Source organism: Centruroides sculpturatus, unplaced genomic scaffold (genome assembly GCF_000671375.1).
Source record: "Centruroides sculpturatus isolate CEXI.00-Female unplaced genomic scaffold, Cexi_2.0 scaffold1108, whole genome shotgun sequence".
Classification (NCBI taxonomy): domain Eukaryota; kingdom Metazoa; phylum Arthropoda; class Arachnida; order Scorpiones; family Buthidae; genus Centruroides; species Centruroides sculpturatus.
The window spans coordinates 134,927-156,033 of NW_019385232.1; the positions used below are offsets into that span (position 1 = coordinate 134,927).

The 21,107-nt window shown below is 32.7% G+C and overlaps 1 protein-coding gene across 1 annotated transcript in view; it reads left to right on the forward strand.

Moving 5' to 3' along the window:
- The first annotated feature begins 2,977 nt into the window (after nucleotides 1-2,977).
- Nucleotides 2,978-21,107, forward strand: part of LOC111636502 (peptidyl-prolyl cis-trans isomerase G-like) — a 49,029-nt gene continuing 30,899 nt past the window's right edge. The window contains exons 1-4 of the mRNA XM_023381767.1: nucleotides 2,978-3,103; nucleotides 11,216-11,285; nucleotides 18,517-18,591; nucleotides 18,693-18,800. Of these exons, the coding sequence (XP_023237535.1) occupies nucleotides 11,219-11,285; nucleotides 18,517-18,591; nucleotides 18,693-18,800 (250 nt within the window). The 5' untranslated portion in view covers nucleotides 2,978-3,103; nucleotides 11,216-11,218. The remainder of the gene's footprint in view (nucleotides 3,104-11,215; nucleotides 11,286-18,516; nucleotides 18,592-18,692; nucleotides 18,801-21,107) is intronic.

Sequence of the window (21,107 nt, forward strand, 5' to 3'; positions counted from 1 at the left end):
GGTGTGGATAATATACAAGATGTACAGTACAAAAAGTTAAAATTTTGAAATCTTTCAAAGGATAAGAAGTTTAAAAATGTAAATAAAGTTTTTAGCAAAATTTAAATTGGTGATTACATAGAGTAAAATCTCCATTTGTGATCACTCGGGGAAGATCAAGAATAGTTACATATGGGAGGCATGCATAAAACAGACTATAATCTTTATTTCAATATGCAGTATTACAGAATTTTGCAATAAAGCTTACAAAGACAAGATGAATGTTTATTCAAAATTTAAGATAGTCTTTAGCATATTGACTTAAAGTAAGTCTTAATAGTATTGTTTTGTCAAAAAATAATAGTATGAATTTCAGTGAATGAAATCAATTTTGAATATCAAAAATGTCTATGTAGACATTTTGATCATCTTTTATGTTCACTGTAGCTTGATAAAAGCCTTTGAAAAAGTCAAAATTGTTTATTGAAAAATTTGTGCTGGAATTTATGGTTATGTATGATTCTGTTAACGAATGCAAGTTACCACTCACCCACCCTAATCCTATTATTACTGTAAAGAAGTTGCACTTCATTGTTTAGTAATAATAGCATTTCTGGAAACTGAATAGTTACATAGGAGAATGAAGTTGCATTTGAAGTAACTGCATGCCTAGACTTTACAAATAGTCACATATCAGAGACTTTTATGGAAGGGACCAAAGATGTGTTGTCATATATTGGATATGAGTGCAAAGAGTTCCCGTATATTGGGGTTGCATTGTTTCCTAATCTTAAAGGGTGACCCAAATTCTGTTACCAACAAACAAAACTCATGACATAGCTTATTCTGCAAATATAAAAGCAATGAATGATATTGTCCATTGTCCTATGTTGACTAAAACTTGCTTCCTTTGAGGCCAACTTAGTCCCAATTGCAACCAGGCCCACCTTGTGGGAGCGCTGATCCGACGTTGAATCATAATTTGCATAATACGCGGTGTTTTTTATAGTCTACCTCCCATTAGACTGTCAGATGGCCGAGCGGTCAAGGTAGCAACCTATCGCTCTGGGGGATCCGAGATCGAATCTGGCCTGGGTCAAAAAATCCCAGGAATGTTTTGGGGGTCGATCCGATTGGATATGTCGGCCCTGCCTCTCACCATTCTGTGGGCACTAAAAGTGCCTCTTAGCAAGTGCATTATGGGTTTGGCCACATCACTGTGGGCCTGGCCAAACCAGTAATGGGCTTACTAAAAGATGCCCTCTTAGTGCCCACAGGTTGGAAAGAGAAAGAATGTCTACCTACCATTTAAGTCGATGGAAAAACAGGAATATTTCTTCCAGTCACAAAGGAAGATTTTACTGTTTTTAGCATTAATGTAAGTACACTCGTGTCCAGAAGATAAGCATAATTGTTCAATCCACGGATAGAGCATAAGATAAAACAAACAGCAGAAAATTCGTTTGAACATTTATAGACAGTAAAAGTATGCGACTGTACTCAAATGTTTTATTAATCCCTAACTAATCGTAACATTTTTATTTCTTTTAAGTAATATGGTATGGTCTCACGTAAAGTACTGCTTAATTTACGTTTAGGAATAAAGCATTTGTAATTAAAAGTGTTTCAATTTGAAAGATGATAATACAATTTATACAAAATAAATTTTCATACCTTAATTAACTGTGTGTGCAGTCTTTGAACATCTTTTTTTTTGGCATAGCTAAGGCATTACGGGTCGAAAAATTTATTACAGTAACGTTACTTGCATGCAGCGGTCTCGGAAATTATGTGCATTGCTTATAAACTATCAGACTAACATGTAAGTTCATTTAAAGGTGTAGAGAGGGACGATTTTATCTGCTAACAGGAAAGAAAGTTATCGAAAAATCAAATTCTTAACGGGCTGTCAGACTTGCACGTTAGCCGAGTTATAACCAGAAGTTGCAATCGTGCCTTTCTTTTTAATTTCAACCTTAGTACGTTTGAGTGCCCCAAATGGCACTGACCGAGTGCAAATTAAAATTATGCGGTCTGTTGGAAACGCGCATCATTATTAAATCGTACTCGGCGAAGGCCTAGGCGCTTCATTGGTTTGTCTGTATTTTCGTCCAATGTTTTGTCCATGCAATAGTTTTCAATATTTTTTAAACTTTAATTTTTATATTTTAAAAAATGAATCCATGTAATAAAATTTACAAAATCTGTATTAAGAGAATAAAAAGGTTATTTTAAAAATCTCCACATGTAATTATGAGAGTTCCCGTGGGTACGAGCATGCATTTCACGGGTTCGGCCATGCCCACAATGGAGTACACGCCATATTTGGATGGACTATCGAGTGAAAAATATATGGGGTCTTTGAGAATTCAAAGCTGTAGACTGCCATCTTAACCGCTTGGCTGGATGGCCGAGCGGTCAAGGTGGCAGCCTACCGCTCTGGGGGACCCGGGCTCGAATTTGAACGGGTCAAAAAATCCCCAGGAATTTTTCAGGGGTGGTTCGTTCAGATATGTCGGGGCCCCGTCCCTCACCATCCGGCAGCCCCATTGTGGGCCTGGCCGAACCATAATGGGCTTGCAAAAAGAGGCCCTCTTAGTGCCCACAGGGCGGAAAGAGTTAAAAAAAACCGCTCGGCCATCCAGCCGTCTCGTTAACAAAGTTGTCGAGTCGGACAGAAATACATAGATTGTAACCTAGTTCTGCCGTGGTCTCTCACCACCCGGCCGAACCACTCGATGGATTTGATAAATACGACCTCTTGGCATCCGGGAGGAAAGAATTACGAAAAAAAAAGGGCCGCGAGAAATCAAGCGAATTTAGTCAATTTATAATAATAATTTTATCAGTTTTTTTTTAAAGTTAAGAGATTAAACTGTTTACGTATGATTTTAATTTTTTAAATATATATAAAGTATTTTTGTGTAAAAAGAAAGCGAAAATATTCTGTTTAAGTTTTAATTATTTTGGCTATTTTTAGGCGAAGAGCTTTTCAATAATTTGATAAACAGCTACTCTTGCGGAGGGAAGACGAGCGACTGGATATTTGCAAATGTAACAGTTTTCCCGTCGTTATTAATACGCATTTTTTTAAAATCCCGAATAGAAATATCGACAGCCGAAAGTAAGTTTAAACCATCTTCGTTCAAATTTAGTTTCTCTATAAGAAAAAACGTTGCGGAATTTACTTTATTTGAGTGTTATATTTGTCCTTTTCGAACAAAATGGCGGTCTTCTCTTTTTATTCTAGGATGCTTCTTCGAAAAAAAAAGCGGTTTGGTGGCTTTGACAAATGTTTTCCATCGTTTGCTGTTCTTAAGTTTCATATTTTGTGCATAATACTAATGAAATATGTAAATAGACGACATTTTTTTTAATGCGCGAATCGTCTGATTGTTCCGGAAAATTGAATTGCCTAATTGAGTCTGGAGGAGGGAAACGTCTTCGTTCATCTTGTTTTTGAATTTATTTCACGCGAATTTAATTTATTAGCTGATTATTTGTTCCTGGAATGTTTCTATCCTGTTGTGTATGCATTTCTGACAAATGCCGCGGTAAATGCACAATTGCAGATACGAATGACGTCTTTGGGACCCGAATGGAGCCGTAGACCGTACCGGTAGGAGCAAAAAAGTCGGAGGAACCGTATCTCTACGTGCGACCCTTGGCGAGACGTAGCCTTCCGAAATCGGTCCTCTTCCGAGCGCGATCGGGAGTTCGTGCTGCCCGCTCTTCTGGGACTATCGCTTTTAACTGTTTAATCCGCGTGATTGAGCCGGCTTTGAGTAGCCCCGTCGACTGTGGAGTACTCGATATTATGTACTTTGATGGGGTGTGGGCTTGCCTCCGCCTGGACGCTTCACACGACTACCAGAGGCACACCGACTATTAAGTGTTGTGGGCACTGGTTGCTGTACCTAAAACGTAACTTGCTTGCAGACGTTGTATCCACAAGGAAGATGGCGACTGAAATTTGCCGCCGTTGGGCTTCCATGTTTGGAGGATTGTGATGAATGTGTTGACGATGTCAGTAATCTTTTAGTGTGTCTTTCTGTGTTCGTTAATGGTGGAATTGTCGACCTGCCGTCGGTTTCTTCTGGAGTATAATTTTTCAAATTGGATCTCTTGATTTTGTTCTTTGCAGCACTTTTTTGGAGATTTAATCATCCATTCTAGTTGTTTCACAAGATGCACGCTGATGCTTTTTATATGGGTAGAACTATCTCCCACTTCTTTAATCCATTTATCCCAGTTTCCTCATGTGCCTCTTGATTGACTTATTAACTTTGATAGTTTAGAGGCTGCAGTTTACTGATGAATCTTTCAGGTATAACTACAAGTGGAGTGGTTAATTAAATATATTTTGAATAAAAGTTATATTACTTATCATAAAATGAATATTATTATTGGTTTGATTGATTTAATATGCTCACTCTTGAGCAACAAAAAATTAAACACTATATCACATTATCTAAAAACACACTTGTATACCAAACCAGTTAATCAAACATCAAAAATATTTAATATAACAAATATTTTCATTTGTTTTAATTGGACATCTTCAGGTTACAGAAGCATATTAAAGAACAGAATACCAAATTGAATTTTTAAACGGCCTAAGTTTGGGCATTTGCCCTAAGCAGAGAATGCATATCATAAAGAAAAAAATCATATAATTAATAAAATAATAAATATTTGATTAATAAACTAGAGAGCATACATTAAATGATTTACTATAGTTCAAACAATTCTTTCCATGCCATTGACAGATTGTCTAATTCTCTGAAGTTGATTGCAGTCCTATTTTTCATAACCTTATAAATTTCTAGACTCCCAAGTATAGGTAACCCCCGTATAACACGGCACTTCTATAGCACGGATTCACTCTAACACGGTTCGAGAATTGGGAACATCCCCTGTATAACACGGTGGTTTTATAGCACGGGTTCACTCTAACACGGTTCGGGAATTGGGTAAAACCCTCGTACAACATAAAATGTAATAAAGGGTGTGTTCTTTTATACTTCCGCATAACTCCGCGCGAGCATTCTAATTGTTTTCGTGGCTACTTTGAATGCTCTTTCAACAAATAATCCATTTAATGGTTAAATTTTACAATTGGGACCCTTCTTTTGCCTCTAAAAGCCCATTTTAGAATTATAGATTCCTCCATCGCGATACTGTCGATAGTGCAGGCGCCGCCATTTTTCTTTCACCATCGTTCCTAAATGCCTACAAACAGCAGCACACTCCTGTTGCAGAGTGACCGCTATTAATGAACGCACCCAAAAACTTACCAGTTGATGATGCTCATGCTGAGATCATCATATAAGATGAATAATCCTCTGGTAAAATATTTACTTAAATAATAAATAAGTATTTTACCTATGAAAAAAATGAATAATAAATCCGATTTAAATAAGGATTTAATTAACAGCATGTTTTTTAATTTTTGGAACCTAACCCCCCTTATTGCACTAGTTCTTTGTTTCGTATAACATGGATTCGCATAACACGGCAATTTTTTGGAACGTAACTCCCGTGTTATACGGGGGTTACCTGTATTTTAATTAATCATGCCAGATCATCTTTGTGGCTTAGCAGTCTGGTATTGTAAGTGACTAGAACATTGTCATTCCTTATGTATGTGGCCAGAGCAGTGTTATATAGTTTTTTCCTAATTATTTGTTCTTTGATGTGAGTGATCAAAAACAACTTAGTTTTAATATCTACCAGTTCTTGAAGTATTTATTCTATAATTTTGTAATTAAAAAAAATTTCAAAATTGGTTTTTTAATTTTTATATTTGCCATATGTAAATTTTATATGATTTAATGTCATTGTTGTTCCGAATCTAACTTTGTGAAGACAATATTTTTGAAGATGTCGAAAACATTTGAATTTTAGTTTTGTTGTTAAAGTGTATTTAACAGCAGATACTGCATTAAATATCTTTATAATCTGTGGATAAAACCACCAAACACTGGTAGTTGGTTGTGAGTTCACACCTGGCCAACAGTGGCATTTTCTGGGTTTTCTTTGTGTTAGTAACACCTAAATAGGGGCCAGTTTCCTATAAAAGACTTCCCAGGAAGCATTCACTCTTGGTGGATCGTCCATGCATCACATTCCTGTGTACGAATAAAAACAACCTGTACAACATGAGGATGTGTTTCATATTATAGGAAATTGCATTATTGGGACATGCATTATCAGACAATTCTAGGCAAGTTTAAACCTAGACCTAGAAGTTGAAAAAGAAAACGTATACTTCTGGACAACAAAATTAGAATTTTTTTGTTATACAAATTCATGTTTCAGGGGAGCACATTGTACAGAAGTTCACTGTATTCACAAAGGATTGTTGTGTTATATTTTGTTGACTTTTAGAGTACATTCCTTAATGTCTATTTTCAATATTTTTAGTTTCACATATTAAATTATATAACTTGTCAAGTTAAAATTCTTATTTTGAACATTTTAAGAAATTTCTTTGTTTTGTTTTCTTAAAATATTTTCAGTTTATGATTTGTTATAAGAAATTTATTATTGTAATTAAAAATGGTGGACAAGCTATATGCTAAATTTGATTAATGTTTATTGCAAATTTATAAGAATAATAATAAAAATGCATTAATTTCAAAACACAGTGAAACAGACATTATCACAAGACATATATACAGTAAAACCTGTGTATGGCGACCATACATGGTTCCTTTCAAAAAATGGTCTTTTATTCAGGTGAATGTCCAACACAGGTGATGCTGTAATACTGTATTTCCACATGTATTTTGCACACTTTATAGCCATTTATACTAAGCAAAATTCAAGGTGAGCAAAAATAAGTGAATTTTTTTCAATGATAGAGCTATATTGGTGCTGTATTTTATTTTTATCAGATAACTTGATTAACAGAAGTCATCGTGATTTTATAAGACAGATTTAATACCAGTATTTGCATTTTCTTGTTATAATGTATGCTTTTTTTTTCCAACTTAATTAATTCAACTTGGTTCTCTTCCTTCGCTCTTCAGTTATGTGTATTATGTCATTGATATAGAAGCGCGTTGTATCTCTCCACCACTTTGGTTTTGGTTTTCATTAGTTTAATCCTATTTTAACTTTAAAAATACTGTATTTTTAAAAAAATATTTAATATTTTCTTAAGTACAACAAGAAAAATTAATTAATAAAAACATGATTGTATTATTTCTTCTCATAATCTAATTTCATTACATCAATGACAATTGTGGAATCAAAAAAGGAAGGTTTTCTGTAAAACTGATTTTTTTGCATTAATACATTTATTGCTTTTTGAATATTTTGCATGTGAAAATTACTTGGATATTATTTTTCTAAAAATATTGCAGAAATAATGTAGGTTGTATGATACAGAAACTATTTATTGTACATGTACTGTATATGAGCTTCAAAAAAAATAAATACATTTTATCAAATGATGAGATCAGCTGATTAATTGTATTGTTTACAATATTTTATACACCTAACAAGGAGAGCCTACGGCTTTGGGGTAACGGATTTTGATGATCTTTGGTGTAGAGGTAGTACACCATGTGAGTGTACTACCTGTAAAATACTAAAGTGCAATACTCAAATATAATCGAGAAAAACGAACTTAAAGTTTTTGAGCACTTTATATATAAATTATACGTGCTTCCATTCAAGCGTCCTGTGGCTGAGTGGTAACGATCCTGGTTCGTATGCTTGATTTCCCGGGTTCGATTCTCGTGTACACTTTTCATAAATATTCATATTCATAAATACTTATAATGTGTATTCATAAATACTTATAATGTATTTATTTATTTACTCATTCATTTATTTCTTATTATTTATTTATTTTAATTTAATTTCTACTATTCCAAGTCTAATATTTTTATACTTTTGTTGACAATAACGGCGCATTCTTGACACCTATGTGTCAACTTTCCCATCTAATTGTTATCACTAACGGTGACCGATCTAATTCTCACTAGGAGCGTTTTTTCTATCGGAGTTCTTTTTCACTCACTCTTTAACAGTTCGTTTCTAAATTTCGACACGAATAGACGTATTTGTGTAGTAAAACTTATTTTGAAAAATTATTTTATAATCAAAAAATGTCGTCAAGAGAAGCAAGTTCTTCACGTTGTGACGAAAAAACTGTTGATGATAACTCTTTATACAGTGATGTAAAATACTAACTTGTAAAGTGCAAAACTCAAATATAACCAAGAAAAACGAATATAATTTATTGAAGCAATATTATATAATTACATATCATTGTCAGATGTACATGATCGTGAATGATACTTATGATAAAAACATTCAAAACAAAAATTCTGTCTACACCAAGAACAACAAATAAATGCTGCTTTTTTAAAAGGTATCATCAACAGTTTTTTCGTCACAACGTGAAGAACTTGCTTCTCTTGACGACATTTTTCGATTATAAAATAATTTTTCAAAATAAGTTTTACTACACAAATACGTCTATTCGTGTCGAAATTTAGAAACGAACTGTTAAAGAGTGAGTGAAAAAGAACTCCGATAGAAAAAACGCTCCTAGTGAGAATTAGATCGGTCACCGTTAGTGATAACAATTAGATGGGAAAGTTGACACATAGGTGTCAAGAATGCGCCGTTATTGTCAACAAAAGTATAAAAATATTAGACTTGGAATAGTAGAAATTAAATTAAAATAAATAAATAATAAGAAATAAATGAATGAGTAAATAAATAAATACATTATAAGTATTTATGAATTAAAAAAAAAATTATACGCGAGAATCGAACCCGAGAACTCAAGCTTATGAATCAGACTCGTTACCACTCTGCCACAGGACGCTCGAATAGAAATACGTATAATTTATATATAAAGTGCTAACAAAACTTTAAGTTCGATTTTCTCGATTATATTTGAGTATTGCACTTTAGTATTTTACAGGTAGTACACTCACATCGTGTACTACCTCTACACCAAAGATCATCAAAATCCGTTACCCCAAAGCCGTAGGCTCTCCTTGTAAGAAAAATACTGTAGGTCTACAGTACAGTGATACCTCGACTTATGCTACCCCGACTTACGCGAACCCGGAGTTACGCGATTTTCAAATCTCGTCGATTTGTCTTTTGTTTGAGCACCACGCAACTCTTGATTACTTATTCTTTCCACACTATTGTTCAACTTACATGTTCAGACGTGTCGCGCAGAATCGACACATAGCTACAATTTATTTTGTGTTATTTATTTCTGTGTTTGTTATATCTACGGAGACTCAAGAGACTCTATGTGGTGATTTCTTACAACCGCGAACGAATCAAAAGACGAGATGAGATTAACGAGAACATTTATTAGCTTACATACGTCCGACTTGGATTTTACACACATTGAGAAATTATACCCCGACTTATGCGAATTCGACTTACGCGGTTATCGCTCGGTCTCACCTATCGCGTAAGTTCGGGGTATTACTGTACAATAAATTGCATTTACCCACTTTGCCGCTAATTGCCATTGTGATAAACCATTTTCACTTTCTCTGATAACTTTAATACAATCTTCTAATGACAGCATTTTGCATTTCTTTCGTTTATCAGACATTTTCAAACAAACTGAAATGAATTTCCTTTATAGCTAGACTAAATTCATTAACACCTGCACCTAATTTCAAGAGGGGAGAAGTGCTGGAGGGAGGTTTGAACAAGAGTTTAGACTAATTCATTATATTAGGAGGGGGAAATGTTGTTGAGATGGGTTCAAACAATAGTTTAGACTAGATATGTTTGCGGAAGTGGTCGCTTATTAGAGTTGTGTATGTTGTTTCCGACCAAAATTCGATGCCCACAGTCGCGTTACACAGGTGGTCATTTAATACAGTAGAACCTCGAAAACTCGGCCTAATGTGGACCGAAGGGTGGCCGAGTTTGTGAAAATGCCGGGTTATCAGGAATGGGGTTAAAAAAGGATAAGTATGCGTGTTTCCTCAGAAAATACTGTACTGTACTTGTATGTATTGTTTGCTTGAGAATACAACAGAGAATAAACTGCCCAAATACCCTTAAAAAAAGGAAAAGTACGTCCTTTATGAAGGCATAGAGCCTTTACTACATGAAAATGAAAATTAATGAATACACTGTGTACAGTAATTTACCTGATAAGACAGACCTCAGAAAAATACTTTATGAGAGCTTTTATACTTTTATAAAGCTGTCTATAATGAAAATTAATTTAACTAAGGATTTTTTTGCCCTGCCAGGGTGTGGCCGAGTTATCCGGAGTGCCGGGTTATCGAGAGCCGAGTTTTCGAGGTTCTACTGTATAGGTAATTTATATGAAGACTATGTATAAACTATTTTGTGCCAGAAATTTTTGCCTGTTTTGACAGGTGGTCACCTAAGCAGTTTTTACTGTATTTGAGAAAAAAATAGTTTTGGTGAACAGTAGTCAAGATTTTATTAAGTAAGAAATATTCTCGGGAGGGTCGGTATTACTAAAAATAGTAGGCATGAAAAAGTCTTGGTTGTGCCAGTAAAAGAGTTAAACACAAATACATACATGAACAGCACATAAACATAATGCTTTGCCTTGATACTGGTTTGGCATAGCATTATGCAATGGTATATAAGCCAGGTTGGATATACTCCACCTCCACTATAATAATAATAATAATACAGTAGAGCCTCGATTATCCGACCGTCCTAGTCGGTAAATTTCAAATGTCCGCTAGTGATGTGGCGCTACAATATTTGGCTATGTCTTGGCTACTTTAATATTATTTTTACGTGTTTTAGCTGGCAACACTCATTTGACCATGAAAGGGAGCCAGTATTTAAACGAGGCTTAATTTTCTAATTTTTAACGATACAATAGCGACGATTATTTATTTAAAAAAGTTTTGTTAGGCTTAACGTCGATGAAAATTCAACGCGAAGTAGGTTAATAGCGATATACTAATTACATGGGATATAATAATATACTACACTAATAATGGATTTTTTCATACTTTTTGGTTATCCGACTTTTCAATTATCCGACCAACCCCAGTCTTCAATTGAGTCGGATAATCGAGGCTCTACTGTAATAATAATAGAACAAAAATAAAAACAGTTACAAAGTTACATTGATTTAAGATAAACTTTTTATTTAAATTGATTTTATATATAGTTGATTAACACATTAAATAAATTAATTAAATTAATCATTGTCAGAAATTAATTTTGTGTGTATTTCTAGGTAATGATGATTGTTGAAAAAAATTACAGGCCGAGATGTTTCTTTGATGTAGAAATGGGCGGTCAGCCTCGTGAGTTTGTTACAGTATTTTTCAAATTTTAAGATATGCCAACTTTTGTTAATGACAAATTTATGACATTAAATTAAATCATTTTAATTTTTTAAATGCTACTTCTAAAAATAAATTCAATATTAAAGGGTGTCTGAAAAAGATCTGATAAATTGTAGAAACTCAAAAATTTATTTTAGGAAGACAGATACGACTACAAAGTTTGTTCTAATTAATGAGCAGATTCAAAAAGGTTTTTCATCTTTAAGAAATCTTGATATCTGTGTCGAGATAATACTTACTCTTCAGGCGTCGCATAACGTGTCTTGAGTGACAGTTCTGACTGCAGTTATTACGTGACCTTTTAATGTTTCATTGTTTGTAACACATGTTTCATAAACCAGATCCTTCAAAAACCCCATAAAAAAGGTTCAATGGGGTTATGTCAGGAGAGAGATGGAAACTGAAATGGTCCTTCTCTCTTCATATATTGGCTAGGAAAAGCTTTATCCAAAACTTCTACCTGCAGAAACAGTAGCATTCTGTGTTTTTATAATGCAGGAAAAACTTTTTACATTTTGCCGATATTGTTGAAAGCCATGTGTGTTGATCTGTTTTCCCTAAATACATAATATTTCTTGTAATCTGTCAGCTCTTTTTCAGATACCTTATATTTCATCATTAAATTAATAAATTAAAAATTTAACTTGGTTATATTTTTTGAAAATTTTATACTAAACTTCTGGTAAAAATAAAATTAGCAGCAGTAAGATTGGGTATTGAAAAAATTATAATTACTAGTAGTCCTTGGTTAATGTGATAGATATTTTTTTTAAAAGTAGTGCATTAAGCAAATTTTCTGTAAAGCATATTCTAGCAATCTTCTCTGAAACTGTGATATACCAAGAAATTGGCATATTGTATGAAACACTGCCGTAATTAATAAACTGCATTAAAATGAAAGTGTGTTAATGGAAAGCTTGTTAACCAAGGATTATCTGTACATATCTTCATGTTTTGATTAACAATAAAATCTAATATTAATGTATATCTTTTCCAGAGTTTTGAGGAATGCTTTCTAATAAATTTGGCCCTAGAGGGAGGCATTAGATGCCGTCTCATATTAAATTTAATTATTGAATGCTTTCTAATTTTAAAAATTCATTATCAGAATTTTAAGTAGCTAATTAAAATTTAAATAGTAATAATTCTTGGAATAAGTGATTAAAATTTAATACAATAATTTTAGAAATTATTAGGCATTAATAGTCAATAATAAATTAGCAAATCTTATTAGAATATTTAAACTGAAGATTGTATTGTTAAAACATTGACTCTCAAATTAAAATACAGTGGATTCTCCATCAATCATTCCTGTATCAATTGTTTTCCTGCATGTATATTGATTTTATCCAGTCCCAAGTAAGGACCAATATATATATATATATTGTTAATTTTTCCCATATTTTTCATTCTCACAATGTTCATTCTGTATTTTAACTGAAAGAAAAATATTATCCCACATCAGTCATTTTACTCACATTAGAAGGTGCTAAATTGAAACACTGATTTTCATGTACTAAAAATAAAAGCATGTCAGATTTAACAGATAAAATCCTTTGAATATAGTTAACCAGTTTTTATTGTGATTTTTGACTAACTTTTGTGTACTGCTTTACAAAATATTGTACTTTATTGGCTGCATGTTGTCTTGGTTGCCATCTGTACAATAATAATTTATTTGTACAATTATTTTGGGCACTGTACGATATACGATAATGTCTGTAGGGTTTTTGTACAATAATTTCATAAATATGTCTTACTCTGAAATCAATTGTTAATTATTGGGGGAAAAAACAATTTGCAATCACTATTTTTATACATATTACCTTTTCATTGACATTTCATGTCTTTTTCATTGCTAGAGGGCTACTAAATTTTTGGAAGTTTTTAGATATAAGGTATAAAAGGCATACCTTTGTCATACTTTTTGAGATTGCTAACTGCTATACTTTTAGACCTACTGATCTTTAGGTGTCTTCTCCTGTCAGGAGGTTGACGACAATTTCACACCACCATGATTTATCTTGTGCTTCTCTTGAGCATTCTTCATATGCTAAGTATGTCCAATTCCTGATGTTGTTGAACCAATTCATTTTTGGCATACCCCTGCCTCTTTGCTCTTCAATCATTCCCTTCAGTAATAGTTTTTGTAGGCTTTGGTGTCACAGTACATGCCCTAGATAACTCACTTTTTTCCTTACTACTACTAGTATGGTTCTTTTCTGATTTTCCAGGATATCTTCATTTGTTCTTGCCCTCCAAGGAACTCTCAGCATTCTTTGAATCATCCATATGCCTTTCAAATGCCTTTAATTTCTTTTTGTTATTTGCATTCATTGTCCAACTCTCTGTTCCGTAAAGCAGGGTCGACCAAACATTTTTCCAACCTAACTTTTGTTTGTATACTAATCTTCCTTGATGTCAACACTTGTAAATGCAGTCCTTGCAATTCCAATCCTTCTTCCAATTTCTTTATCATTCCTTCCATCATCTGTAATGATATGTTCTAGATAGACATAACTTTTGACCTGCCCCAGTTTACTCTCTCTGATTTTAATATTTACTTTTGGATTTTCTTTCTCATTAGAAATGACCATAGTTTTGGTCTTTTTAAAGTTCAGTGTTAGTCCGAATTGATTGCTCGATTTTGATATTTTCTCTATCAGCATTATTAGATCCCATTCATTTTCTGCTAATAGCAGTGTCATCAGCATACTTAAGATTATTGAAATTTCTGCTCCCTATGTTTACTCTTTTAGATCTTTGACCTGACTGAAAATTCTTTCTGTATAAAGATTGAACAAAATTGGAGACAGCACACAACCTTGCCTAACTCCTTTTTGTATTAAGAAGTTTTGCAACAATTCTTTGCCAATCCTTATTGTAGCCCTCTGTCCCCAGTATAAATTGGCAAGTAATCTGACATCCTTTCCATCTATATCTTTTTCTAATAGACATTTAATAAGGTAATCATGTTTCATGTTATCAAACACCTTTGTATAGTCTATAAAACATAGATAAATATTTCTGTTTTTCCTTATATCTTTCAATAATAGTTTTCAGATTGAAAATATCTTTTGTTCCTTTATTCTCTTAGAAACCACTTTTTGTGTTACACTTATGCCTTCATTCCATCTTCCTTTGTTTCTATTTAACAAGATGAATCTTTGCCACATGAATAATTAGGCTTATGGTTCTAAAATCCTCACACTTGTTTGCTTTTGGTTTTTTGGGGATTGGAACAAATATAGACTGTTTGAAGTCTTCAGGAAGGTATCCCAGTTCATAGATGTCATTGCATAACTTAGCTAGGGCTTCAATGCCTCCATCTAGAACTTTCATCCATTGTGGTTATATATTGTCTGGGCCAGCAGCCTTACTGGGTTTAAGTTTATTAATGGCTTTTACAACTTCCCATTTGAGCATTGGTGGGCTTTCTAACTCCCTGGGAGATTCAATCTCCTCCCTGTCGCCTTGGAATAATTCCTTTCCATATACCACCTTTTCATTATTTCTTCTGTCTCCAAGATTTAAATCTCATATACCTTGTTCTTGAAAATTCCGTTTTTTAAAAGTAACTTCTCTGATTTTTTCATGGAGTTCTTTTATTTTATTTTTTTTTATCCAAACTTTCAATTTCACATTTTTTGTTAAGCCACTCTTCTTTAGCCTTTCTACACTATCTTTTTATAGATCTTGTTAAATTTTTATATCCTAGTTTATTTTTCAAACTTCCTATTCTCCAAAATATTTAGAATTTTATCAGTCATCCAAGGTTTGCTAATTTTTCTAATGTATTCTGGGATGTTATTAGCAGCAGCTCTGCTTTCCTTATACATTCCTTAAAGGCATTCCATGATTCATTGATATCCTCTATTGATTGATTATATTCTTTATTAATTTTATTGTTATTGATTTCCCTAATAAATTTGTCATTAAATTTTACTTTTATGTTCTCTTCCTTTAATATTGCTGAATTTAACTTCTTTGATACTGACTTTTGACCTACCGATAAAATGTTCAAATTGATGTGAAAAGAATATTTGTGCAAATAAATGTTCTGTTGAAATGCCATTATTCTTTTACTTGTACAAAATGTAATAAAATCTATTAATGTAGTAACTTTAGAATAGTTTCTATCTAGTGGACTGTCTAGAACTGAAACTTTTGGCATAGGGAGTCATGACTCCCTATGCCAAGGAGTGGACTAAAAATTTTAGAGTTTAAAAAATTTGGAAAAATTAAGATTTATGTGTATGAAATAAGTAAAGTACCGTATATACCGGCGTATAAGACAACCCCCGACTTTTATAGTTAAAATATAGATTTTGGGATATACTTGACTGTTGGACATTTTTATACCAGCCCGCCCTTGTATCCTATTTCCCCTTCTATGATCACATGGATTCTGTAAGATGCCCTCTGGTTGATTTTTTTAAAATTTTTCAAAAAATAAAAAAAAATATGTTCTCCAATTTCTTCGAGCTGCAAAAGATGCAATAAATAACGTTTTTATTGTGTGCCCTTTTTTCCCACGTGACCTTTCGGGTAGGAAAAATTTGGCAGAAAAACACACTATCATCGATCGCAAGCATTTTTTTTGCTATCAATTTTTTTCTCCCAGTAATTTTTTTTTATTTCAAGAAAAAGATCGATTCTAACCCGATTTTGAAATGAGATGTTGCAACATACCAGCCTGCCCTTATATCCTATTACCGTACCTCTTTCTCTGCCTCTCAGATCTTGCATATGCGTGCCTGCGCCGCTTCACTGCAGTCCTCAGGAGTGCGATCTGAGAGGCAGAGAAAGAGGTACGAAAGAATCTGAGATCTGAGATGAAGAGAAAGAGGTAATAGGATACACACAAGGGCGGGCCAGACAGGTTAAAGAAGCGTGTTTTTCTGGGCACAGTGCCGCTCTATCTCTATCCATACCCTGGGCGTCCCGGCCAACTGCAGCACCCACCCTATAAGACGACCCGCAACTTTTGAAAAGATTTTCCTGGGTTAAAAAGTTGTCTTATATGCTGGAATATACGGTATATAAAGGAATGGTATATATTTGTTAATAATAATTTGTTAATGTTTGGTATGTTAAAATTGTATGAAAAAACATAAATTTTAGGTTATCTTCATTGAGAGATTTGTTTTGCCTCATATAAGGGAGAGTTGTGAAAATTTCATTGTAAAATGGCGTGTAAAATTTTTTGTCATAAGAAGAGATTGCAAATAAAAAATAGGATATTCTGACATAAGGCAAACCTTGTTAATATTTCTATGGATAAAGGATATAAGTATAAAGAATTAAGATTGATGTACGATAATTTTAAGTGAAATAATAATTTCAAGGGGCAGATACAATGATTTCCTCTCATAAGATTGGCAACTCTGTGTTGTCTTGAGGTAGGGGATTTGTCCAGACATGAGTCTGGACAAATGAGAAAAGTCAGAACCCTTTTCTGTAAGAGAATCAACATATTGTAAGTGTCAAAAATTTATAATTTCACTAACATTTTAGAGACTTCTACTGTATCATTTTCAAATGCAAGAAAAGAGTCAATACATGAAATATTCTTACTAAAAGAAAATAGAAAAAATTTCAGTATTTTTAACAATTTTTTAAAATGTAGAATAAACCAGGAGTTCCCAACTTGTGTTATGAAGAATTCTAGGGTTCGGCCAATAAAAATTTGGGGTTTCGCAATAAAATCCGTTGAGTCTAGTGATGTATGAATGTGCCAATGCAGATTTCGGAGGTGAGATGTAATTGTTCTAGTCTCAGATCAAGTTCTTGTATGACCACACAAGGATTCGATCCAAGACTATACACGTACTAAAGTTATTTATAGCTTTATAAAGAGTGGGGCCTATTTATTGGTAATAGAACAAACCGAAATCATGATATAATGTTTGACAAGGTAATGGAAACCATAAAAACAGTAAAACATAAACTAAAGCTATAAAATCATTAAAAAATTATAACCTTAAAAAGGATCCAACATATAAAAAAATACAATTGTTAAATTGATTTAACAATTGTATTTTTTATACAATTTATTTTTCTGCTTTTAATATATCTATATAAATAAAAATGTAAATGTTCGTTTGTTCAAAATCTTAAATCTCCGAAAGTTATTAACCGATTGCTTTGAAATTTTGACACAATGTTTCATTCTAATACGCACGTTTTTATATTATATAGATGTCGAAATTCCCCCTGTGGGGGAGAGGGACAAATTTAAGGCTTACTGTGAAGAACTGGTCTTCTATTATTCTATTTTAGATGCAGTTTTTTATTGTGTTTTAATAGGGTATGTCAAGAGAATGTACTGTACACTAAGAAAGAATTTTTCAAATTTCCCCCGCGGGGATTGTTATACATTTATAATAGATACATTTTGAGCCACAACAATGCATGGCCGGGTACAGCTAGTATACATATATATTAAAAGCAAAATGTTCTGTCACCACTGCACACAAATAATGTAAATTTAAAAATAAATTTGATTTACAATTTAAAAATTTCAAAACAACTTTTAAATGGTTTTTAAAAATATTGTTTTAATTTTCAATTGCTTTGATTTTAATTCTAATTAATTAATTTTGATTATATTTAATTGTAGTTTTACTTTCTGTTTTGGTGTAAAGTGACTACCTAGTATTGATATCTGTAGGGTTCCAACATTTTTATTAAGGTGAAAAGGGTTCCATGATAAAAATAAGTTGGGGACCTCTGGAATAAATGAACGTCCGTGCACATGCTCCATATCGTTTAATATTACAGAAAGTGTATCACTGGAAAATACACATTTTGTACAAAATAAACAATAAAAACATTGTCATAAATTTCCCATGTCAATTGTTTTCCCACATCAGCCATTTTTTCCCTTTGAGTCCTGGCAAAAAACAATAGATCAAGAATCCACTGTACTCTAATTGGTCTAAGGATGAAGCCGGCATGAAAATATACATATTTAAATATCATAAAAAGAATGTAGAATAATATAAGTTGTAAAGTTTACAATTTTTAGAAGTGGAAAATAATGGATAGTAGATCTTGTGTTTATTGTAAATTAATTGCTTTTGTAAATGATCAAAAAATAAAATAAAATTTTGATATTTATATTGATAAATCATGCTGTATAATAAATAGCCTTTTATACCGTTTACAAAATTATTCCAATTTACAGTTGGAAGAATTGTATTTGAACTTTTTTCGGATGTATGTCCCATAACATGTGAGAATTTCAGAGCATTATGTACAGGTATTTTATTTTTTTTTTATAAATATTAAATCATACTCGTTTATACAACGAAAGTTTATAAACTTTCCAAGAATGACTTTTATATAATGCTTTCAATATAGGAGAGAAAGGAATTGGGAAGACAACTGGGAAACCTGCTCATTATAAAGGTGTGATTTTTCATCGTGTAGTGAAGAATTTCATGATTCAAGGAGGAGATTTTTCAGCTGGTAAGCATGCATTTTATAAATGCTGCCATGTTAATTATTAAAGATTTAGTGACTTTTATGAGCTGTTTGCAATTCAATCTGTAAATCCGCATTATCTAGTTCATGAATTTCGTATCTAGCTTTTTGAAAATGTGCACTTTTGAACTGGTACTACACAATTTAAGAACACAATTAATTTTCAAGAATATTTTTAACTATAAAGTGTTTTACCATAGACTTGATTTAAAAAATAAATTGTAATGGTTTTCTTTTTAATTTGATTATACAGTGGAACCTCTATATTTGTAATATTCGATATTCATCACATTTTGATGACTCCCCCATATTCGTCAGTATTTTCTGTATTCATCGTCGTTTTCATCACCGGCAGTGGTGCTACAATCGCATGCCCATGCCGATTAGCTAGCTGTGTTAGCTTAGGGTGCGTTTACTTCTGAGTTAGCAGTGCTAATTCTGATAACCGGATGTGACGTCATTAGCACGTGTATTCGTGCTTGCTTGTCCAATTCAAAAGTGAACACATACGCTAAAAAGAAATATGGCGGGAAACAGCCATATTTCTTGTTAGCGTATGTGTTCACTTTTGAATTGGACAAGCAAGCACGAATACACGTGCTAATGACGTCACATCCGGTTATCAGAATTAGCACTGCTAACTCAGAAGTAAACACACCCTTAGTGATGCCAATTTAGCTAATTTTTTCCTAGATTTAGTGGATTTATGAAAGCTTTGCAAATTACCTATAATGTTATCTAGATATAAAATTCAAACAATTTTAATGGAAACAATATGATTTGAATATTTTTATTAAAATGTCTAGCTATAAATTTGAAGTTTGACTTGGCAACACTATAGCTATAGTTAATCAGTCTGTTTTGTGCAGTTGTGCGTGTTCTTGGTTTCGCACGTTGATTATTTTGAAAAACTCAAGTTCCAATGGCTCCAACAAAGCGTACTGAAGAAAAACAGCAAAAAGGAAAGCTGTTAGAACAACAATAGAGATAAAAAAAATTAATTGATAAGTCTGAAAATGGACGAAGTAGGGAGGTTGCAGCCAGAGTTTTCATTTTTAAAACATGAACGTTGAGCACTGCCATGTTGTAAACCTAGAAGTTTGACAATGGCGTTTGGAACATCATTGGAATAATGCTCGATGTTCTAAACGCCATTATCAAATTTCTAAGCTTACAAGATGGTGGCATTCAACGTTCATGTTTTAGACATGAAAACTTCGGTCCAACCTCTCTAGTGTTTCCAACTTAGCCAAAGAATTTAATATGTTGAGATCATAATTGGAATTAATTGATGATATGTCTTCTTCTAAACTATAATAACCCTACTCTTCTTCCTCTTCTACCACTGTATTGTATTTATTTATTTAGTACAATAAAGATAGTTTACAAACAACAAAGTTTTTATTCTTGTATCTTTTTTAGGATGGGAATGGATTAATTGAATATCAGTTATTTATTATGAGAAAAATTGTTTCTATGTTCATCATTTTCCATATTTGTTAGATCCTTAGGAACAGATTAATGACAAATATAGAGGTTTCACTGAAATTTTGAAAGGAAGGTTGTTTTTAATCTGAAAAGTAAATATTTGCTTTAATTGTTGTTTGAATTATGATAAGAGTTTAAAACTAAATATTGGAAGTTTTAAATCTTTATTTGAAGTTACAGGAATGTTCATATCTCTCGATAATCATAATTATCTTATTGTACAGAATATTTGAAATAATTTAAGTTTCTCAGAATTTGTTTAGAAAATTTGACTTTTAAATCACTTAGAATAAATATTTTACAGATCACTTCAGTTGTATTATATTTTGTACGGTAATAAAAGAACATAGCTAAAAACATTTCTCGCCACCAATTCAGTTGTTTTTCCTTATTTCTGCTGAAAGAAATGTGTTTGACCCGAAAGGACTGTTACTTGTTTGTTGTGTGAAAAGTCTGTGTATTAGTTATAATTTCAATTTGCTTGGAAATTTCTGATTTATGACTGTTCTTTCTATTAGAAAGTTTTGTTTAAAAAAATCTCTAAAAATATCTGTTTAGCTCACTCCAGAATAAACTTGTTGACCAAAAAAACACCTTATACACCCAGATAGAATTGTCTGATTGCTGCAGAACTCTGCACACAGCTTTGTCTCAGACAGATATGTGAATGATTACAGCTGTGATTCAATTTCCTATCATATAATACTACCAGAATGCCTTAAATTGCTACCCCAGTATCCTATAAAAAAACTCAGAGTTTCTTCAGAGTATTGTTCATGAGTAACATGATGTAAGTGTCAGAAA